The sequence below is a fragment of the Hyaena hyaena genome, unplaced genomic scaffold (genome assembly GCF_003009895.1).
Source record: "Hyaena hyaena isolate Hyena2069 unplaced genomic scaffold, ASM300989v1 scaffold_1466, whole genome shotgun sequence".
Taxonomy (NCBI): domain Eukaryota; kingdom Metazoa; phylum Chordata; class Mammalia; order Carnivora; family Hyaenidae; genus Hyaena; species Hyaena hyaena.
This window is the reverse complement of record NW_024082105.1, coordinates 138,046-162,681: the sequence shown is the minus strand read 5'-3', so window position 1 is coordinate 162,681 and position 24,636 is coordinate 138,046. Positions and strand designations below refer to the sequence as shown.

At 40.0% G+C, this 24,636-nt stretch overlaps 1 protein-coding gene across 1 annotated transcript in view; it reads left to right on the top strand.

Moving 5' to 3' along the window:
* The window catches only part of AMPH (amphiphysin), a 240,897-nt gene that overhangs the window by 117,697 nt on the left and 98,564 nt on the right, over positions 1 to 24,636 (top strand). The window contains exon 3 of the mRNA XM_039223853.1: positions 19,709 to 19,763. Within this exon, the coding sequence (XP_039079784.1) occupies positions 19,709 to 19,763 (55 nt within the window). The remainder of the gene's footprint in view (positions 1 to 19,708; positions 19,764 to 24,636) is intronic.

Below are 24,636 nucleotides of genomic sequence, written 5' to 3'. Positions count from 1 at the left end.
AGTATTGGATATCCATAGGTTAAAAAAAAAAAAAAAAAAAAAGAACCTTGACCCAAACCTCACCCTTGTGTAAAATTTAACTCAGAATTGATCAAGGACTTAAATGTAAACATAAAATTTTAAAACTTTTGGAAAAAACAATAGGAGAAAATCTTCAGAATCTAGAACTAAGCAAAGAGATTTTTTAGACTTGACTCAAAAAACACAGTTCAAAAAAGGAAAATTTGATAAATTGGATCTCATCAAAACTAAAATATTTTGGTCTATAAAAGAACTGTTATGAGGATTAAAAGACAAATATCTAGAACATAGAACTCTCAAAATTCAACAGCAAAAAGCACAAACAACCCAGCTGGAAAGCAGTCAAGAGATATTAATAGACATTTCACTGAAGAGGATATCTGGGTGGCAAATAAGCCATTCATAAAACGATGTTCATATACTTAGCCATCAGACAAATGAAAATTAAAGTATAATATCACTACATACTTCAGAATGACCAAAATAAAAAATTAGTGATAACACTCTTACATCGAATGTTTGTGGATGTGGAGAAACAGAATTACTCATATCTTGGGTGAAATGATAGAGCCACACTGGAAAACATTTTGACCTTTTCTTTAAAAACTACACATGTAGCTGTCATATAACCCACAACTGCCCTCTTACGCATTTATCCCAGAGAAATAAAAACCTATACACAGATGCCTATAGCTGCTTTATTTGTAATAGCCCCAAATTGGAAATGTCCCAGATGTTCTTCAGGAAGTGAATGGTTAAACAGACTGTGGTATGTCCACAGCATGAAATAATCACTCAGCAATAAAAACGAAGTTACGGTAGATGTAGTAGCCTAGGTGAATCTCTAGAGAATTATACTGAGTGAAAAAAAGCCAGTCCTTAAAGGTTACATGCCATATGATTCCATTTGTAACATGTTGGCATGACAAAATGGCAGAAATGGAGGAAATATTAACGGTTACCAGGGGTTAGAGATGGGAGAAGGGAGACCGGTGTGGTTATAGAAGTTGGCAGATGTTACCCTTGTCCCGGTGGACCCGTTATGTATCCTAACTGTGGTGATGGAGATGTGAAATTATACAGGCGATAAGACTGTATAGAACTAAATACTCACACGTGCATGAGTACAAGTAAAAACTAGGGGAATAAGACTGGTGGATTATATCTACGTTTTGATATTGTTCTTCCTATAGTTATGCGACATTGAAACTAGGTATAGGATACAAAGGTTCTCTGTATTACTTTTTCCAACTCTGTGTGACTCTGTATAATTATCTCCATAAAACTTACTGTTGAGAAATGTCCCCTTTCACAACTTTACCTAGAAAAAGCTTACTGCCTACCACTTGTATCAGATAAAGGTGCTCTAAGGTAAAAGCCAGAGACGCATATTGTTGTAGAGCTGGGAAGAGAACATAAATGAGCAAAGTAAGCAAGGAATGAAACAGTGAGTGGTGAAGACCAGGTTGAATTAAAGGATTCATAGGGTATAAAAAAAGCAGCTGTCGGCTCCAGATCGCATCTGTCACCTGAGAATGTCACCCAGATTGCCACATCTGATTTCCTAGAAAAGATCAAAGAATGTAAATTTTATATTTTTGTCTATTTTATATTTTTAAACAATTTTAAACTTACAAGAAGTTATAAAATGGTACACAGAACTGTTGTATACCCTTTACTTGGATTTCCCAATCCATTTATCATCCTGTCTGTTCATCCATCTTTCCATGCACCTGTTACCTATCTGCTATACAAAAAGGACACTCTCCTACAAAGCCACAGTTAATCCATCAGAATTAGTGAATGACCATCAATCCCATGTTACCACCTAATTCACAAACCCCAGATTTTGTCTATGGCAAAACTTTTGATCTGAGAAAGACCCAGTTAAGGGAATGAAAAGACTAACTACAGACGGGGAGAAATTACTTGCAACATATTGTCCACTTATGTTCTTGAAGGTCCAGGGGCCATTCCAGGGTCATTTTGGCATTTACTTGTCAAGTCCCATTAGCTTCTTTAAAATTTAGAGAAGTTCTTCAGTCTTTCCTTGTCTCTCATGATCTGCAGATTCTTGAAGAGCACAGAGCAGTGTTTATTTGTAGAATGTCCCTTAGGCAAACCTAAATTTGCCTGATAATCTCTCAGGATGAGCTTCATGGGATCCCTCCTGGCAGGATTTCTACAGAAGTGATGCTGTGTTCTTCCCAGTGCATGATTTCAAGGCACACATGATGTTGATGTGTGCCTTTACTGTGGATATCCACTTTTTTCTCCTGGTTAAAAATAGACTACCTGCCAGGTTGCCCTAGTATTTAGTTTTAAGTACCTAAGAAGTATTTTGTGGGGATACGCTTTGAGACTCTATAAATAACTTGTTCCTCCTAAAAACTTTGCGACTGCTTTTATCTATTGAAGCTTCTTGTCTAAATCAGCTGTTACTCTAATGGTGATTCCGCCCCCCCTCCCCCAATTCCTTCCACACTTATTTACTTAGCATTCTACTCCTTGGTAAAATGTTCCCTTCTCCTCTAATTATATTAGTATGGATGTAGAGATTCCTATGTTATTCAGTGGGCTGTCATACATTATTAGTTGTTTTGCAGCATAGTTACCCTAAATTTAGCTAGTGGGAACTGCTGGTGGTGTCTCCTGTGTCCTTTATATATGTCCCCATTACAATTCCTTGAGAATTTTTTTCCTTTCTGTTCTTTTCTTTTTTAAGTTAATGTTGTGCCTGCCCTCCCCAGCCTTCAGTGTGTTGTTTCTTAAAGGAGACCGGGTCTTTTTTTTTTTTTTTTAAGTGAAGAATGACATTTAGAAACCAAGACCTGAGTGCTGGGTATATTCTTTGCTTTTAGGGTATCGTGCTTCTGTAAGTCTTCTAACTGGACAGAATGAACACACATAAATTTATTACATGCTCTATATTTTTTTTCACCTATATAAAACCATGACATCTCCAATTCCAATTCCAATTCGCTATCTCCTGCTGTGAGTCTTCCCTCTTTTCATATTTGTGCCTCCTTCTTTGAGAGTGAGACATCTGGCTTCCATTATTCCCAATATGTATTTATTTGTGTAATACCCTTTATGTAACCAGTCTCTTGACCATGTGGGCTAACTCCTCATTTCCTGTGTTGTACCAGCCAGCAGTGTTCTCTGCTATTTGGCTAAGGCTGATTCGCATCAACCTGCACTTTGCCCCTCCCCTGTATTCTAGGACTGTTGGCCAGGACTCATCACCCACTTGGCACACCAGCTGACCCTTCCCCCCTGCCCAGTGGTATGCTCGTCTGCTAGGAGTGCTCTGTCCTGGCTTCTGGCACCTGACTTCTGAGAGTTTCTCTCCTATCCCCACTAACTTTGGCTGTGGGCCAGTGGAAATAACTCAATTATTAAATGTTGGCACTGATTCAATCTTATAATTGAATCTATAAAAATATCCATCCCTATGGGATGACCCATGGGCTACGTTATACCAAATATATAAGTATTACTATACACATATTAAATAATAAGCATTATTAATGTCCTAAAGGAAAGGCAGCAGTTAATATGGTATGTTAACTTATTGGACAGTCTTCTTTTTAGACTTTAATATAATGACAGTTATCAATTAAAAATATGTGGTTTGTTGTATTGTCCCTAAAGAATAAAAATGTGGTTCCCTCCACCTTATTAGGAATTTCTTATATAATAATGCATTCACAGGGTGGTTAGAATTGACCCTAATTACCCAGTTCCTTTGTGGCCACTGAAGTAAGTCATGGAAGAATTCTCCATCCTAGGATGAGGCCTCACTCATTTTAGGGCACCTCTGGTAACAAATCACACGTTTATTATTTATAGAACAATTTCCTCCTTTTGTCTGTTTTTAATACTTTCATTTAAAATAAACAGTATGCTAGGTTTTGTGCTGGAAAAGAAATCATTTTTTCAGGGCTAGGGCCAACATAATTTATGTTAGTGTAGAAATAGGAGGGCTCTTTAAGACTGCAGGGGTCAAACTATTTGAAATGCCGTTATGACATTCATGAATGTTATTAAGGGTGGGATACAGGGCTAATTCTTCACATTCAGTGTATTGCCCATTGGCTGATATCTTTTAGCCAAACATAACATGGTTTAAATGGATCTGACTTACCTTTGAGTCCTTTATATAATGGACAAGGCTGTCAGATGGAGGGAAATGAAGTGTTTTGCTGCTGGATGAGGCCCTGTCAAGGTCTTAAGTGGGCATGGTAGACCAGCAGGACAGAGTTTTTGTGGTTTCACCAGAGTGTGTAGGAGAAGCTCCTACCAAAAGTTGTACCTTATATGAAGCCTGTCCAACAGAGAATGAGTAGTCTATAGATCAAGAAACAGCAGAGAAAGGGGGTGGTGATTAGTTTTTTTTCTTTAATGAAATATAAGAAAGCAAGAGTGATATGTGGAGTGGTGTGTTTATAATACTCAATCTGCACCTACCCCAAAACCTCTCTACAAATAACTCTCTCTGTTCTTTAAAAATATGTCTGACTCCACCCATACATTCTAATTCAGAAAAATCTCTGACCTTCTGTCTGGAGTAAGTCCCTTAAGAACCTTTTAAAAATATATGTTTGCATAACTTTGACAAGGTTCTGCTTGGATAGTCTTTGTCTTTTTATTTAATCCCCTATTTGTAGGACATGAATTGGGTTTTGTTGTTGTTTTTTTGTTTTTTTTTTTCAAGTTTATTTATTTTGAGAGAGAGAGAGAGAAGGAGAATACACAGGGGAGGGGCAGAGAGAGAGGGGGAGAGAGAGAGAATCCCAAGCAGGCTCCGCACTGTCAGTGCAGAGCCTGACACGGGGCTGGAACTCACAAACTGTGAGATTATGACATGAGCCCAAATCAAGAGTTGGACACTAAACCAACCGAGCCACTCAAGCACCCCGATATGAATTGTTGGCAGCTACAAATTAAATTGCTTTGGACTTCTTCTCACGTTCAGAGCACTAAACTTTTCTTTAGCCTTCCTTTGATTTTATCACACTGTTTCTTACAGTATTTGGTCACACTGTCCCTTATAGTATTTGACAGAAACAGCCTATCAATGATATAGATGGCGATTCTCTTTAGGCACCACATTAGGGAGGCTGGTTCGAATCCAGATGCTGTGGTTGTAATGAAAGGCAGAAAGGAAGTTGGTAGAGTGAAGAGTTGGTGGCCTGTGCCTGATGGTGTCATTTAGGGACTGGACTGCTTACTTCCAAGCTCTTCTTCCACTTTCCCCACTGCAAGTGCTCCCTTGGGCTTGAATTGCCCTTGCCTGATCTGCCATCTCCATGTGTTCAAATCCCACCTTCCCTTACAGTCAACTTACAAGGTATTTCCTGCCTGATGTCTTTCCAGTCTCCTCAGCCCACATCTCTCTTCCTCTATATACTCCTGTAGTATATTTTCTGTACTTCTTCTGATAGCTCTTTTTCCATTTTTCTTATATGACAGTGTATCTATATCCTCATTAGATTGCAAAATATTTAAAGGAAGACATCCTGTCGTGGTCATTTAAAAATCTTCCATGTCTTCTGGCACCTGTTAGGTACTTAGTAAGTATGTCCTTCCTCTCACACATATTCTGTCTTCACTCGTTGTACTGGATATTCCATGCCTCCTTACTCGTTCAATATCAAAGCCCCTCTTCACTGTCATTTACTTTACTTCTCTTCTCTTAATTTTTGGCAGCAAAATAGCCCTTGGAGAATGTCCGGTATAGCCTAGAATTGATTGTAACCTGAATTATCAAGACTAGAACAAGGCTGGCAGCTTGTTCTAGTCTAAATAGCAGCTGACACGTACAACATTTTCAATCCTCCAAGAGCTTTGCATACATTTACTAACTTAAAATAATAAGTAATTTTAATTATGCAGAAGGATGTTTTTCAGTTCCTGAATCCCAGTTATGTTCCCCAATTTTAGCTTCTTTTAAAAAAGTATATTTTGGAGCAAGCTTGCTCTTCTCTGATAGGATAATGTTTTTACTGCAGAGCGTTAATATGCTGAAGTAGTATCAGGTAATTACTTCTGAGAAACTTTATTGTCAAGTCTTATTGCTTGAATTTATACTGGGTTTTCATTAAAGTTTAAACTCCATGATCGCATAATATTCTGTAAGAGAATTTATGTGTGTCTGCATCTCTGGGAATAAAGTTTACCTAGTGACACTTTCGGTTCCAGCTCTCCATAGTTTCTGCGAGAATTCCATAATATTGAAAACCATCTTACTGTGCAAATATTTTCCAGCATTTAAAATGTTTTCTCTTAATATGAACTTTCAAGGGAATTTCATAGGTTACTTGATAGATGATAACACGTGGATGCACGTTCAGAACTATAATCTGTAACTACTTAGATAGCCATCTGTCTTACATTTATTGAGTGTGTTCTACCTGCCATGAATATATCCAGATTTTTGGGAAATGAGTGAAGACAAAGGTCACTTGAGTGAAGACAAAGGTCCATGTTTAGATCTTCTATTCCAAAACATGGAGGCGGACAATAAACAAAACATAAGAAATAAGCAGATTTTATTGTCGTCTAGAAAATAATGAGCATTATAGAGGAAAAAGACATAGGTTTTCTTGGGTAAGTAGAGAATACATAGAGCTAGGTGAAGAGTATTAGGAGTCATAGAGACAGCAAGTTTCAAGTTTTGCTTTAAAGAACTGCAAGTAAGGGACGCCTGGGTGGCTCAGTTGGTTGGGTGTCCAGTTTTGGCTGAGGTCATGATCACAATTATGAGTTCTAGCCCTGCGTTGAGCTCTGTCCTGACTGCTCAGAGCCTGGAGCCGGCTTAGGATTCTGTCTCCCTCTTTCTCTGCCCCTCCCTGCTCATGCTCTGTCTCTCTCTCCTTCAAAAATAAATAAATATTTTTAAAAATTTAAAGGGTTGCAAGTAAATAAAACTGTACCTTGGTAGAGGAAAGAGGGTCAAGAGACCATTTTTATTACGATGGCAAAATTATAGGGATACTAACGGAACTCATTTAGTATAGAAGGAAAATGTGATGAATCACAGAGAAAGGGAGGAACCACTGATTCCTGTCCTTGAGTAAGCAGTTGGAGATGGGCTCTAACACACAATTGGAGGGATTGACATGAATTAGGAGCTCAATAGTTCACTGAAGGCAATAGATGAATATTTGTAAGCGGCCAGAAAAAGCTTCCCCTTTGATAAGTATATATCAAAAGCATTTCAGGGGCACCTGGGTGGCTCAGTCCGTTAAGCATCTGACTCTTGATTTCGGTTCAAGTCATGATCTCATGGTTCGGGAGTTCGAACCCCGTTAGGGGCTCTGCACTGACAGTGCAGAGCCTGCTTAGAATTCTCTGTCTCCCTCTCTCTCTACCCCTCCTCCACCTCCCCTCAAGAAGCATTTCCTGGCTGACTCAACACATTAATATTGAGTGTCCCCTATGCACAAGGCATTGGAAACAAAATAATGAGCAACTCATAGTTCTTGTCTTTGTTAAGCTGGTGGTCTAGTGTGCAGAAATTGTCTTTCTTTTTAAGCAGTTAATGCAGTACAAAGAAGACCCCAGTTCCAAGGTGATATTCCTGTACTTCCATCGCACATTTTGGTCTCATAGTTTCAGCACTTAACACAAGCACACAAGTTTACTTCTCACTCCAATTGGTATTCTGAGAAAAAGTGATTTCTACACATTCCCACAATCCCATTTCCATCTAGACTCCCCGGGCTCAATAGATGTCTACTGGTTGTGACTGCAAGGGCTCTCATTCTGTAACGCAGCTTACATAGTGTGCTAAATATTGATGAAATGGTTATATGCTCAGCTACGAGACTCTTAGTTTAACTGGTTTATATGTACTACATCCACCGTATAGCAGCAGGGAAGGGAATATAATCTGGCCACTAAGCCCCTAGTTAAGACTGTCAGCCTCCTTTGTAATACCGTTTTTATGGAAAAAAATGTGTTTTGTGTGTATAGTCTTGATTTAGATTCCTTTTTTGGTAAGCATGACCCCCTGTGATTGCCAATACAATTGACTTCTCTGGGAGGGAACAGAGTGGAAATCTGTAGGTGTCAGAATATATTGGCCCTTGCTCTTCAGATTCCCCTACTTTTCTCTGTAGTGTCTCTATTTATTGCATTTTGGACACACCCATTAATCGTCTTCCATTTTGCTCATTGGCTTTTAAGGAGCAAAACGAGTCTAGTTGCTTCACGTGGGTATTAGGGTGTTGCTGTCCATAGTGCTTGAGGGAAGAGTGAAAACAAAAGCGTTCACTGGAAAACCTGTCCATCTGTTATCCTCTTTACTCTTGTTTGTTTTATCACATCTGCAAGAATATCTCGTCAGCTATGGCCTATATAAGTAAAATGATTTAGTTGAAACCTAACCAAAATTTGATCCGAACTGCAGACATTCCAAGGATCACTGTGCAGCTCCCTGTGGTGTCTGTTCCCCATTTCAGAAACCACTTCTAGAGGAAGCTCTTTGTGTTATTACTTTGATCGTTTCTTTTCATCTCTCCTGTGCTGTTACCTCTCTTTAATAGTATTTTCTTTACTACATTAATTAACTGTGCCAGCTGGGGAGAGTTTCATACCCCTTTCCTCAGCATCCAGTTAGAGACCAAGTCCATATGTCTTCTGCTTCCCCTTGTGAAGCAAGCTTATTATCTAGTTGGAATGTTCCTCTCGAAATGATCCCCAGGTTGAGTGTATTGTTGTGGTAATGGGATGCAGAGAATTAGGAATATCTCTCATCCATGGCCGGAAAAGAGTGTCTGAAATGGTCTTCAAAATCTGCATAGATGCACTGCAGTTGATTTTCAGGTTTGCATCAGTATGATTGGTTCCCATTGTCTGTGATACTCATACGTCACCCCATATGCCCTGCATAGACTGTGCACTGGAGTCGCATTCTCAGTGACGGGCGCATTGGAAGGAACGTCTGATGGTAACTGACTGAAACCTGGAGCCAGACATATTTTTAAGGGTCTTTTTGGCCATCTCATACTACAGCTACATCAACACACTGTCAATTCCATTATGGACACAGTGACAGACTACAGTAGAGGTTCCCAAATAACCATCAGAATCACCTGATGGCCTTGTCAAAATACTGATTCTTGGGCCCTGCTCCAGACTTCTGAACCAGCTCACACAGTTGACTAGTGTCTCTAAGGAGCCATCATTTGGTAGAAACAACTTGGATGCAAGCCAGAGATTATACCAATATAGTAAATATAATGGTTTCCATAATTATACTTCCATTTGAATATGTTTTTAACCTGGATCATTAGAAGAATCTCCTAAGGAGCTTTAAGAGTTGACAAATTTACAATCCCTCTCTGGCTGGCTTAGGCAAAAGCAGTGATGAAGTATTTTTTCTTATTAAGACTTTCCACAAATAGGCCTAGTCATTTATAAAGTGTTTTGTACAAAACACTGTCTCACTTGATTCTCATAGCCGTCCATAATTATAAATCTGCTTTGCATATGAGAAAGCAGAGTATATGTCACAAAACCTTTCATTGTGGGCATGAACTCGATCATTCCTTTGGCCATTGGCATTCATACTGTCTTGTTTCCTTATAGTACTTTATCGCAGTGGCTTGATATTTCTCATATCCATTGTTAAGTGGCTCCTATATATCTGCTGTATTCTATATCTGCAGACATTATTCCCATGTACTTTAGGATCCTCTATTACTGACTTCAACATTTAACAAGTTTATTTATTTATTTTGAGAGAGAGAGAGAGAGTGTGAATGGGGGAGGGGCAGAGAGAGAAAGTGGGATAGAGAAAGAATCCCAAGCAGGCTCCCCACTAACAGTGCAGAGACTAATCTAAGGCTCAATCCCATAACCCATAAAATTGTGACCTGAGCCAAAATCAGTTGACAGATTTGGACATTTAACTGACTGAGCTACCCATGTGCCCCTATTACTGCAACATTTAAATCTATTAAAAAAATTCTTCCTGAAAAACAGAACTGTATATTTGAGACATAGATGTATAAATAAAGGAAGCATTCTAAATTCTCAACTAGCATGGTTGGGGGAGGTTTTGTGTATATTCCTCATGAAGATATTCCTTTATAATATGATATGTAGCAGAACTTAGTTCAGTCAAACACTTATGAAGCACCTATTCTTTGCATATTTTCTCACTTTAAAAATATTATGTAGAATAATAATAGTGGTATCCAACATTTACTGAGTGCATCTTGTATGCCTGGTCCTCTGCTGATACTTTCCATGGACTATCTCCCTTGACTTTCATGATAGTTCTAGAAACTAAATGCTATTATCATCTTTATTCTACTGATGAGGAATCATAGGCTTGGAGAGGTTAAGTGGCTTGCCCACGGTGGAACAGTTAGAAATAGCAGAGCCCAAGATTTTAAAGCTAGGCAGTGTGGTACCCAAACCCACCCATTTAATAACCACTGTGTTATATGAATCTCATGGAACATACTCTGTGGAACCATGAGCTTTGTAGAGAAACGTGTGAACAGTTGGTATTTTAGTTTAAAGATTAGGACTGTACTGTGGGAGCACAGAAAATGGTGTCTTTAGGTAAATTATTCTCATTGATCAACAGTTGATTCTTCTTGGGACAGCCTCATTTGTCTTCCGCTGCCGTCCGTGTCTGTATAGCCTGGAGACAAAGAGGTGGGAGAGGGCGGTGAGGCATGTGGGCTCTGGGGGCAGACTGTAGAGTTTAAACAACCCAGACAACCCAGGCTCCGGCACTGGCTTGCTGTTTACCAGAGGTATGACTTTTGGGCGGGTTTTCTCAGGCTGTGTGCGTTTCCTCACTGCTAAAAATGTGCTGACTTCATGGAGTTAATTTGAGGATTATGGGGTAATAGGGCTGTGGCACTTAGGACGGTATGTGGAACAGAGGGACCAGTCAGTAAGTGTTAGACCTGATCATATTGCTCTGCTAAAGGCTTGCTTTGAGAATATTATTACGGGCTTAATCGTGTACCTCTAAATTTATATACTGAAGTCCTAACTGCTGGCACACTTCAGAGTAGTGGCTGTATTCGTGGATTAGGACATTCAAGAGGTAATTAAGATCAAATGAAGTCATTTGGGAGGGTCCCACTCTGATAGGACTGATGCCTTTATAGGAGCAGAGGAGGCAGGAAGAATACGTGCGTACAAAGGCCACGTGAGAACAAGTGGGAAGGTAGCTGTCTGCAAGTCAAGGAGTGTGTCCTCAGAAGGAACCAAACCTGCCCAACACCTTAGTCTTGGACTTTTAGCCACCAGAGCTGTGAAGAAATAAATTTCTGTTGCTTAAGACACACAGTTCGTGGTATTTTGTTATGGTAGCTCTAACAAACTAATACATCATAAATGGCAGCCTCAGGAATGTTCTGGATGTTACAATATGACTGGAGTAATGAGTGACAAGATCCCTCCTTCCCTCTCATCACTACATCTCATTAACAACACTGAGGGGGACACTGAACAATAAGCCACAGGACAATAAGCCATGGTGGGGGTGGGAGTCCTATAGAATTTCCCTTAATTTCTGGGTCGGTTTCCTCCTTACTATATTAAATACTGTGTTTTCGGTATTAAGGCAAAGGTTGAAAAGGAGTATATAATACCCATAAAGCTCCTTATGAGTCAAATCCACACAGGCACACACACAAACCAACACAGAAGAAATTGGAATGGCTTTTCAGGGGTCACATACTCAATCGCCTAAAGGCAATAAAGCATAACTTCAAGTTGTATCCAGCCTCGATGTGGTGACTTTAATAGTTCTAACCAGGCAATTCTATCCCCTTAGACACACAATGGGCCAGCTTTCCAAAAGACCAGATAGAGATCTGTATGAACTCAAGTTAGTTAGCTTCAGGGAGCTATGTGGGAAAAACGTATATGGAGTTACTAGTAGCTAGCTTACTAGTTTTTATTTGTTGAAAGTAAATAGAATATTAGATTTGGTTTTCAGATCACAAGTATTTGGAGTTTCTGACAAGGATGGTTGGAAATTGGGCCAGCAATCTGGGATAACATTGTGGGAACTGAGATGTTCTCTGATGTCTGTCACCTGTCCGTACACCACCCCTACCACCATCAACCCACAAATGTGATTTCAAAACCCACTTTGATTTCCTCTCTCTCTTTTATCTTTTGCACTAATATCTGCCAAAAGGAACATTTTTTAATGGAGAATTTTTTCAATGCAATCAGTGCTAGGTTCTTAATGATGGCTCCTGTTAACTAAAAAGAGCTCAAAGCATGGGAATAAAAATGTTAATTTTAGAGACCCTGCTGCTTTTACCTTTGAAAAACTATAATCTTCCAATTTAAGCGCATCTGAACTTGTCATAGAGAGAGAGCTCTGTTTCTTCACAGACTAAAGTGCCTGTACTGTTCAATAGCCTAATGTTCTCTTTGATCATAAGTAGATTCAGATTAGTCATCTGTTAGTCAAGGTGCTGATTATGGCCTTATTAAACCTCATCTCCTTGATAATCTAATTTTCTGCTAAGCTTCAAAAATGGTAAGAAATCTTATTAATATTGCTTTCGAGATTGAGTTAACCTGTCTGAATTCTGAGAAATTGGACCAATTTTATCTTTGTTATGTTACTTAGCCTTTTCAATAGAAAAATGTCAGTAAAGGCCAAAAATAATAATGTTACTCCAGGAACTTCTGTAGGCTCATGATCACAGATGAGATGACAGGACTTACCTTTGTGGAATCACAACTTTGTGACATTATATCTCTTCAGATCCAACTTTTATATGCCAATGGTGTTGGCTATCAACTCACAGTTTGAGAGGCAAGTTAATGAAAATATTCCTATGATGTGTGCGGTGTTTTCTTTTTTCCAGTCCATCTTTTTCTTTTTATAACAAAAGTTACCTATAAATGTAAATCAGTACTACATTTACCATATTTTAAAGTTTAATTAATTATTCTTTATGAGAGGAAATAGAGAGCAGGGTGGGGGTGGGGGAAGACAGAGAATCTCAAGCATGTTCTGTACTGTCAGTGCAGAGCCCCATGTGGGGCTTGAACTCATGAACCATGAGATCATGACCTGAACTAAAACCAAGAGTCAGATACTTAGCTGACTGAGCCACCCATGCACCCCTAACATTTACCATATTTTAACAAGTCAATTCAAAAAGTCCTTGCTTGTCTCATAGGTATTAGATACTTATTGATAAAAGTAGTTGACTAGGCTTGCATAACCTTACAGTGGAAACCCACTGGGTTTGATTTTGTAAGTACAGTCAGGGCTGTATGGTACACACCATTGCACAGGGGTGTCATGTACATGGCAGAATGTGGGCATGCCCCTGAATTTTCAGTGATTGCTCCTGTGAGTTTAGTTCCATAGAAATTATTAATTCATTCTATGCATTATGCCTACAATTTAATCAAAGCAATGCCTCAACTATGGTTTCTTTCTTCTGGGCAGAAGTAACTGGGTTAAGGGTGAGCTAACAAAATTGTACCTCTTTATGACTCCTGAAGTTTCTAGGTATAAGTGTTAATAAATATTAATATATTTTTAATGCTTCAGAATTTAATATATCTAACAATAAACAACTCATTATTCATCAAATAGCTAAATGCAAACCAACTTGACAATAAACTATTTAAAAAAATAAATTCACTAATGGTTCAGGTGGTTAAAAAAATAATAATAAATGCAGCCCTGTTTTTAAACCCAGTACCTATAATAGGACTTCGAGATACTTCTTTGTTTCAGTCTGTGGTAGCTCTTCTTACCAGGAACTTGGTTCACCTTGAAGGAAAACTATCTATAACTCCTCTGGTTCACTTACCAGATGGTAGAAGACATTGAAATAGTAGTGGGGTTTTTTTTTTTAAAAAAAAAAAGGAAAATGTTTAATAATATTTTATGTGATTCAACATATCCAGAGATTATCATTTCAGCCTGTAATCAATATTTAAAAAATTCTTAGTGAGTTATTTGACATGAGCTTTTCACAACAAAGAAATGTGGCTAGTCTGAACCACAGCGGGCTATAAGTGCAAAATACATACCAGATTTTAAAGACTTGGTGTGAAAAGTAATGGTCCTTTGATACTATATAGGTTAAATCTCTGTCTGAAGATTTTGAAGGGCTGTCCAAGGTGCTGAAGAGAGACACAAATGAGATCTAGCCAGGAGCCCAGTATGACTGGGAACCTGCCATCTCTCCTTGCCTCCCCCACTTACCCCAAGACGTACATACAAATAATTAAGGAATTGGTGCTACTAAGGACCAATCTAATGTCAAAAAATTTGGAAACACATTTAATTAGGTATGGAATGTGATTTCTTTGTATTGAGTAACGTAGGTATCTGAAACCTTCCATGATGGTGTGCCTGCGGTTTTCTTTCTCTAACTACTAGGTTTTAAACTTCATTCTAATCCTTGGGGGAGGGGGGAGGTGGCTATCATGAGTAGTGCTTACAGGAGTAAGGGAAGAAAGCAACAGCCTCAAGGTGCCACTCAGCAAGGGAATAAAGAGATTTTTTGACTGGAGGCAGTAATTCTCAGACTTTTATAAGGTTTTAAAACCATGTATACTTTTTGCATGCCTGTTAATTTTTGATTATCTCCGTGATGAAACCTAAAATGACTCTGTCCTGTTTTCCAGAACAGCTAGGAAACAGGGAACTATGGAGACTGATTCCTTCTCCCTAGCCTTGCAAGAGTGTGACACCCAAGGGAGAGCGTGGGTAGGAGTAGCTTTAATGAGGAAGGAAAAGCAGGCCAATTCCCTTGGCTGTGTGGGAAGAAAGGGAGGCCTGGGCATTGTCTGGGCCAGAGAAGCAGCAGCTTCTGACACTGATAAATGATTCAATTGAAAAAATAAATGAAGAACCTCCAACACCAGGGCTATGTTATTAAACTGTGTGCCCGGACAAGGGACTCTGTAGGCGTGAGTCCTTAGATCTTGTCTACAGAAGAGTATTTGTTGACAATCAGACAACTTAATTAGAATAGACTCACTTAGGGGTGCCTATGTGTTAAATGTCAGTCTGTTAAATGTCCACCTTCAGCTCAGGTCATGATCTCTTGGTTTGTGGATTCGAGCCCCACGTCCAGCTCTCTACTGACAGCTCAGAGCCTAGGGCCTGCTTTGGATTCTGTGTCTCCCTTTCTCTCTGCCCCTCCCTCCCCCTCTCATGCTCTGTCTCTTTCTGTCTCAAAAATAAACAATAAAGGAAAAAAAAGAACATAAGACTCACTTGGCCTTATGTTACCTTAAGCCCTGAGAACGTGACCACAAGTTAGAACCATAGTTTAATCTTACCTTACAGAGAATGACATAAAGAAATAGAAGGGAAAATATGCTTATGTAGTTGTAGATTGTGGAATTTTTGAATCTGTTTTCCATGTAATGCATAATTCAAGGCTGAATTACTGAAATGTTAATTTTCAGAGGAACATGAAACAAATTTCAGATGCAGTGAAATCTGAGCTTTGCTGTAAGAATTTCTAATTTAAAACATCTTTGTGATTTACATAGGATGACGATGTTAAGGAAATTTTATTTATTTTGTGGGGAAAAACTACTCTGTGGCATCTTATACATGAACAGTTTCTCTCCAGAGCCTTTTACCTTTTTGATTCAGGCAGAATTTTAGATGGAATTCAGTATGGTTATTCTAACCATAATCATAAACCAAATGATTTATGAACTTTAATAATCATGGAGAAAAATTAAGAATTTTAATAATTGGAAAAGAAGAAAGTTATTTAAATCAACCTTTCAGTTTATTTGCTTAAATGAGCTCATCTGTTTAAGCCATTATTGTATAATTTGAACTTTCTGCCACTCAGATATCGAAAAAATTTCTTCTGGGACTCTTTTATTTCATTTTTGAAAAATGTTTATTGCTTTGGCTGGGTAAATGCAGTCTAGGAGTGAAGGCTGAATTCTTTCATTCTCTCTCTTGTTCTGAAAGAAGAAGCAGTTGTGGGTTTAACCTGATGTGCTTTGTTTCTTAAATATTTGGGAAAAGAATACCTTTCCCTGCTACTTTTTTGCTATTTCCAGATACCCTGCACGGTTGTGTTGTCTCATAACCATCAGTTACTGCAGCAGGCTTTGTATTACCTTCAGAGGGGAAAGCCTTCTGGGTGAGAAATGAGCCTTGCCTTAGCTCAGGGCTTTGCATGCTTGCAGAGAAGGACTCATAGAGCAGAGCTCTAAAGCAGACAGCTGAAAACAGGAGATGTCTGTGGAGTTCTGTGTTTAATCTCTGTAGTTTTTCATTGTACATCATAACAGATTGCTTCGTGTTTACAAAAGAATGGTTTCTTCTCCATTTGCTCCCCTCCAACCTCAGTAAGTTGATGTTCTAGAGATAGGTTCTAGGTTTATTTTGTGGCTCTTTGTGCCCCCAGCAAGCCAGTAAGTACCCCCAAGGTATATACTTACTCATTTAGAAAAACATGGCCATAGGGGATTCAGAGCCTCCTAATGGCAGCTTTTAGTGCTGTAGGCTTTAGATTGATCTGGGTCTGGATCTGTCCAGGTTAATCACATGTCTGGTTTTGGATATTCTCTCTAAATTATCTGCCATCTTAGGACACATGATTCTGGGCCTTGCTGTTCTCTCTTAGTACTATCCACTTCTTTGTATCACTTGACCAGCACTTTGTTCTTCCATTTGCTAAGCCGTCCACTTTGTCCTTAAGCCTTCCAATAGGATTTACTTTCTGCAGTGTTTCTGTAGATGGCTTCAGTGCTTTTCTTCTAACTCTGTTGGCTTTTTATTTTTTCTGTTAGAGTTCAGCCTTCTCCATCTTTCAGCATTTCCACTGATGGTGCAACCATTTTTCTCAGGCCATTGAGGGCAGGTGATGCTGGGGTAGCAGTACCTAAGTGGTTTCCAGCAACAGACTTTGTTTCTCACTCATGAAAATGTGAACGGCAGTTGTGCTCCAAGTTCTCTTCACTCTGTGACCCAGTCTGGAGAAGCAGCCCATATCTAGAATGTTACAGGACTTGGGGTAGAGGGGAAAGAAATGGTAGGACTGTGTGATGACTGTGACACTTGCTCAGGAGTGGGACATGCCACTTCAACTCCCGATGAATTGGAATCATGTCTCACAGCCAAGGCCAATGTTGATGGGCTGGATCTGATCAGGTCTGGTAAAGAGGTATAGATTCGACAGTAATGCAGTCTCCCACAGCCTTATCTTTTCAGCTTATATACTCAAGAATCTGACACAGTACTTGTCATATAATAGATATTAAGCATGGGAAAGACCTACTTCTTTCTTCCCCAAATTCTTTTTGTGGTGATGTTAGGTATGTTGGCCTATCTGCACCTGTTTCTTCTCTGGATCCTTTTTATCCTCTACAGTTACGCACGTGTTGATTGATCATCAGTATTTTCTATTCATTCTCCTCATCCATTCCCTATAGTTTTCCACTCTATACTTTGGTGTTTTGGAAATCCAGAATGGCCTTTTGTTTGTTTGTTTTTGGTTTTGGTTTTGTTTTTATCTAGCTTATGACAGTTTGCTTTCAGATGATGTTTCTTAGTGGTTCAACCAGAGAAGGGAAACAGAGTTTTGATTTTAAACCATGTTGAGACACCAGGCATACTATACCATACAGGAAAGTATTCTCATTCAGAAGCCCTTCTTGTATCCAGCCATTGTCTTAAACACTCCTTTTCAGAGTTTCTTTGTATTGATTACTATCTATCTTTAAATGTAATGGCCATTTTGTCTTTACTTCGTACTCCCAAATACTTTGAATGGTTATTGCAGAGCTAAATGTAACCTGCTTTGCAATGCAATTTTTATTTCAATACTTTGGTTTCTCCACTAGATTGCAAGTTATTGAAGCATTAGGTTTTTTCCCTTCGTACTTCTTCCCCCACATTTTGTGGGTTTTTTTTTTTTTTGTTTTTTGTTTTTTGTTTTTTTTTGCTAAACGCTAACACATGCTTGCTGAATTGAATGTGACTATGATAGTTGCTATATTTTTAACTATCAAGTTAGACTTAAAATGTGATTGCTGTTTTATTAATTATCAAGGTGGAGTCATTCTGTGTGCTAGCTCTTTGCAAGTTGGTTAAGTGATTTTGTGGTTTAAATGCGTATTTAAAATTTTTTTTAATGTTTATTTATTTTTGAGAGAGAGAGACAGAGTGCTAGCAGGGGAGGGGCAGAGAGAGAGGGAGACACAGAATCTGAAACAGGCTCCAGGTTCTGAGCTGTCAGCACATACCCTGACGTGGGGCTCAACTCGGGTATGGCAAGATCATGATTTGAGCCGAAGTCAGACATTCAACCTACTGAGCCACCCAGGTGCCCCGGTTTAAATGCATATTTTAAAAATATTTTCAATTGCAGTGACCTAGCATCTCCCTATTATGAGCTCACTGGATTTCGTTGCTACTGCCAGCAAGGGCGACTGTTTGTGTGAGGGCTTTCACCTGCACCACACCCACTACCCCCAACAAGGAACAGCCCTCAGCTAACAACTGATGGGAGTTGGTGGTTGAATGTCCCACTTCCCTTGCTCCCCAGTTAGGATATCTAAGGGTTGTTTGACACTTCCTCTCAGAGCTCCTGGGGGCACTGAGGCTGTGATGCCCACTGTGGTAACTGCTTGATCGTGCACCCTGTGTTGGCTCTCCTCCTTCTTGCCTCATTTCTCCACTCCTTGCAATGTCATCTTAGTCTCAAGAGTTGCTAAGCCTAATCCAAACCAAAACAAAGATATTCATATATATATTAAAATATGTAATCCAAACCAAAACAAATATATATATATATGTAAAACAAATATATTCATATGTATATTAAAATTTATTATTTCAGAGTTTCTCTATTTTGGTAATGTCCAATAAGAATATAATGCAAACCACATAGGTAATTAAAAATTTTCTAGTGGCCACATCTTAAAAGTGAAAAGAAAGAGTGAAATTAATTTTAATAATACAGTTTATTGGGGCATGAGGGTGCCTCAGTCAGTTGAGCATCCGATTCTTGGTTTCAGCTCAGGTCATGATCCTGGAGAAGTGGAATCAAGCCCCGTGTTGCTTATGACTCTCTCTCTCTCTCTCTCTCTTCTTCTGCCCTTCTCCCCTGTTTGAGCTCCCTCTCCCTCTCGCTCTCGCTCTCGCTCTCTCTCAAAATAAAAAAAATACAGTTTATTTAACTCAGTATATTCAAAATATTACCAGTTTAACATGTAATTGGCATAAAACATATCCATTTGATTTTTTTGAAGGAAGTCTCTGAAATCTGGTGTTTTACACTTACAGCACATTTCTGTTTGGACCAGCCACGTAGCAAGCAGTCGCCACATGTACCTAATAGCTACTATATTGAACAGTGGTGATCAGTCTCCTATTGTTGTATTCCATGCATCAAAATTTAAGGACTTGCTAGTTCTTGAATAGACAGGAGGCTGTCTGGTGGGTACAGTTTCCTTTCTCAGCAAAATCTCCCTTGCCATTTCCTTTCCTTTTAAGCTGAATAAAATCCCTATAAATATCAACACTGACAGGCACCTTGTTTAGTCTGCATGTGTACATATTTATGCTCTTTCAAGAATGAACCTCTGGTAATAATAAACCCTGAGACTTATTGCCTCTCACATGTTTCCATGCAAACTGTAGACAAGATGCTTAGCCTCTCTGTGTTTGTATCTTTTTCAGGCAGAGGGTACCAGGCTTCAGCGAGAACTTCGAGGATATTTAGCAGCTATCAAAGGTAAATGTGTGTGAGTTGTTTACTGCATGTCCCCAAGCCCAGATTGTTCTTGACATTCACGAGTGGCAGGATTCAGTGTTAATTACAAAGCCAGTTGGCTTTCTGGCAAGATGGGTACTTGAGCACAGGTGTTCATTCCACCCACTCCCCAAATCCCATTGAAATGGTAATCAGAATATACAAGAAAAAAAAAAAAGATGTCTGCTGTGATGCTAGAAAGGAGGAAAAAGTGCCTCCCACACCAGAGATTTCTAGGAAGCATTGTGAGATAGCGTGGGCCTGAGGCCTCGTTTAAGAGAAGGTGCAGCCGGTTATATCCCAAGGGAGGGCATGTCCCAAGAGGAGCACATTCACTGACTCACTTACACCCTCTAGCTGGAAGGGGTAAGGGGTGGTGGCAGACGGAGGGATATCAGAAATCAGGGCCCTGGACCACCTGTGGCTTGTGGGGACCTGTGGCACTTGCAGCCCTGCCACTATGCGGAGACGGAGAGGCCGTGATGTTGGTTTCTGGTCTCAGCCATGCAAGGCAAAGGTATGAGGGGGGTGGTGGAGGAAGAGGGCGGCAGGGAGGTGTGCTCTGTCCCTGCCTGCTCTACGTCACCCAGCTGCCTGAGTCCGATCACGTGCGTCTGTCGATGTGATGGATCACAGGGCAGACTTCGAGATTAGTGGGGCAGAACGGATCGATCATCTGCCAGGGGTCTTGGATTAACTGGCTAAACTCTCAGAACAAAGTAAGATTCACACTCACAGCCTCACACTCTGCTCCGTCGTTCTCACCTGCAGATCTAGTAAGGAGTTAAATATGTATACGAGGAGATGTTCTAAAGGACTAGAATAAAATAGTCCCTAGTCTTGGGTGACAAGGTCTTTACAAGGGTAACCCAAAACACAGAAACCATAAAGGGAATGGTTGAGAGATTTGACCTCACGAATATGTCAGACTTCCATATCCGCTTAAAAAATTATTTCGACAATATATTTAATGAAAGTGAACCAAAGTATTAAGAGCTCAGTAGGTAAATTACATGATTGTCAGCTGATTAAAAGAAAAAAATAGGTAGAACGTATGAAGAGAAAATTAGCCAGAGAAGAACTGGTAGGTGGGTAATAAGTGTGAAAAAAGCGTTTCTCCTCATGGATGGATAATCAAAGAATATTAAATGAAATCAGAAGGGGGATGCTACCATTTTTCCTTCAAATGTTCAAAGACATTGAAATACAAAAGCACAGGATAATATATAGCATTGGAAAAGCTGGGGGGAGCAGGCTCCTTGTATATGCTTCTAGTAGGACAGCGTTTCTGGACAACAATCTGGCAAAAGCCTCAGCATGTGTATTGGGGGTGGGGTGGGGAGGACATGCCTTTTGTCACAGCGGTTCTGGTTGCAAGGATTTATTCTACCAGCTTCATTGTAGATGTGTGAAATTGATTACAAAGAGAGTGGTAAGTAATTAAATGATAATATTAACTGTCTTAATTAACAATTAGTCATAATAATTAGTGAAATTGATTTTTTTGTAAAGTTTACATACTTATTTGGGAGGGGGCAGAGGGAGATGGGGAGAGAGAATCCCAAGCAGGCTCTGTGCGGTCAGCAAAGCAGGATGGGTACTTGATGTCTCACAACCGTGAGATTGTGACCTGAGCCCAACAAATCAAGAGTTGGACACTTAACCTACTAAGCCACCCAGGCACCCCATGAAATTGATTTGTAAAACTAAAATGTATTTAAGCTTTTATAGGCCGGGCATATACTTTTAATTCTCATGACAACTCTGAGGCAGGTATTTGAATCACCATCAAGTTACAGATAAGAAAAGAGAGGATCAGAGAGGTTAAATAGCTCATCCAAGGTCACGAGCTGGTACACAACAGGGCCAGGATACGTTCTCTGGTCCACATGTCTCCTAAGGCATTGCCTTTTTTTTTTTTTTTTAATTGAAATATAACTAACGGGTGCCTGGGTGGCTCAGTCAGTTAAGCGACTGACATCGGCTCAGGTCATCTCACGGTTCATGGGTTCAAGCCCCGCATCAGGCTCTGTGCTGACAGCTCAGAGCCTGGAGCTGCTTCGGATTCTGTGTCTCCCTCTCTCTCTGACCCTCCCCTGCTTGCGCTGTCTCTCTCTCCCTCAGAAATAAATTAAAAAAGAAAAAAAAACAGACATTAAAAAAAGTAAAAAAAAAAACCTAACATACAGTGTCATTAATTTCAGTTATACAATATAGTGATTCAGCAATTTTTGGGGCACCTGGGTGGCTCAGTTGGTTAAGTGGCCAACTTTGGCTCAGGTCATGATCTCATAGTCTGTGAGTTCGAACCCTGCGTCGGGCTCTGTGCTGACAGCTCAGAGCCTGGAGCTGCTTCCGATTCTGTGTCTCCCTCTCTCTCTGCCCCTCCCCCACTTGTCCTCTATCTATCTCTCAAAAATAATAAACATTAAAAAAATTTAACAGTTCTGGATATTTTTCAGTTTTCATCATGACAAATGCACTCTTTTTTTAATGTTTATTTATTTTTGAGAGAGAGAGACAGAGTGCAAGTAGGGAGGGGCAGAGAGAGGAGATACAAAATCTGAACGGGCTCTGGGCTCTGCGCTGACAGCTCAGAGCCCGACGTGGGGCTCGAACTCACAGACCACAAGGTCATGACCTGAGCCGAACTCGACCACTTAACAAACTGAGCCCCCCACGTGCCCCATGTTAAGTGTACTCTTAATCCCCCACCTGCTTTCCCCACCCTCCCATCCACCTCCCCTCTGGCAGCCACCAGTTTATTCTCTGTAGTTAAGAGTCTGGGTTTTTTTGGTGTCTTTTTTTCTTTTGTCTGTTCATGTGTTTGGTATCTTCAATTCCACAGGTAAGTGAAATAATATGGCTTTCTCTGACTGACTGATTTCACTCACTACCCTCTAGGTCCATCCATGTTGTAGCCTTGCTTTTTTTTTTTTACCCACTGTCCTATCCAGCCTTTGGACTATATGACTGTTGGCAGGGCATTGGTTTTATAAATTAGAGTTCATCTTTCCAGCGGATAATGGTAACTTACTGTACTGTGACTATGGAATGAACACTTCCATCTGCTAGGCTGTGTGCTAAGCACAGGCATATTACCTCTTCATAGCCAGCCAACACAGCTATATGATAAAAGACAGCCTAGCCTACATTTTGAAAGAAGTAAGGCTCAGAGAACTTTCACAGATCTATAGAGCTCATCATCAACTCTTCGAAAAAAATTAACCCTAAGTATTTTAACAATTCGATCAGAAAATAGAAAGCACTCTAGGTATTTCTTTTACTGTTGGACACAAGCTGTCATATATTATTTCAAGCACAGGGTTTTCTTTATGTTGGATGATTTTTTTTTTTTTTTAACGTGGATAAATGTGTTGAATGAAGGCATGAATTCCATCTCCTTCCCAAGTCTCTATATTTTGGTCAGTGTTACTTCCTGAATAGGAAGATCACTGTTTTAAACACTAAAGACTCGAAGAATTCTTTTCCTTCACGTGGTCTAGGACAGTGCACTGAGTGAGGTCAGCTCCAGAGAGACATTGGCGCAGCGTCAAAGCAGCCGCCTCAACATTGCAGATTGTGTTCTGCTTCTTCTTCTAATGGTCACATCCCCACACGAAGGGGAGAGCACCTCACAGCAGCTTTTCCCCAACATGTTTTGTTAACAAATGGTGCCATTTATGGCCTCCATAAAAGAGGCCTATGTTTACATAACTTTGGTCAAGGCTGGTTGGAATGAATTTTCAAACAGGCTATTACATAGCATATTACTATAGGGCCCTTAATATGTTAATATTATGTCCGGAAGCTCTGCGGGCGAGCGGCATTTCACCAGGTACTCATTCAACTGTAGAATGTTTTTCTCAAAGCCTTAGAAACAATTAGTGTCCCTTGGAGCACATTTTGGTTTTGGGAACACACAGAAAGACAAGGGGTAGGCATTAAATGAGTCGTAATTTGGGTTTTCTAAGGGTTTTCGTGGCCAATTGTTCTGGCTCTCACAACAAAAGAACACTGTCTAGCTAATCGTGCTGTAACGCAAGCAGCATTGCTTGCAGGGAGTGATGACCCCTGGGTCTGGGCCCAGGGACTTTGGTGGGAACATCACCAAGCTCTCAGCTGCCGTGGGTTCCTCGTCCGTAAGGTGCTCCCGTTCCTCTCAGAAGCCTCCACATCCCTATGACGAGGACGCTGGGAAATTGGGTCACTCTCAGCACACGTCACATTGAGCCCCATTTATGGCCTCAACGCTATTCTAGGAGCAGAGATGCAGAGATGAACAAGACACAGTACCTACTTAGATAGAGCTGGCAGCAGAGATGGGAAGAAAGTTAAATAAAAGGGCCAAATATCCGTAGTAATACATACTTTAACAGAAGTGCGTGCATCCCAACAGAGGACAGACTCCCACCCGAGGGACAGGATCCAAGAACTTAGACTTAAATGGACCCAGGAAGGGAGTGAAGTAGTCATCACGCGATGAGATATGCCGGAGACTAAGGTTGATGTTGGAAGGACTTTCCAGGTGGGAGAAACAGTATGTACAGGGGCCAAGGAGACAGAAAGAAGCATGGGCTCTTTAGGGAACAAATAGATCATTGAAGGGTAAGCAAGAGTCTGAGATGGATGAGACATGGAAAAGTATGCAGTTGTTTATATAGACAAATGATTATGTATCATATCATATTGGGGTTTTATGCTCTCAGTGGGTAAGAGAGTCATTACATTATTGTAGGCAAGGGAATGAGTCATATGATCAGAATAGCATTTTAGAAAAATAGTTATTGTGGTTTTGTGGGATTTAAACTAGAGGAGGATGACGCTGCAAGGAGACTTCTAAGAAGTCTCCTCC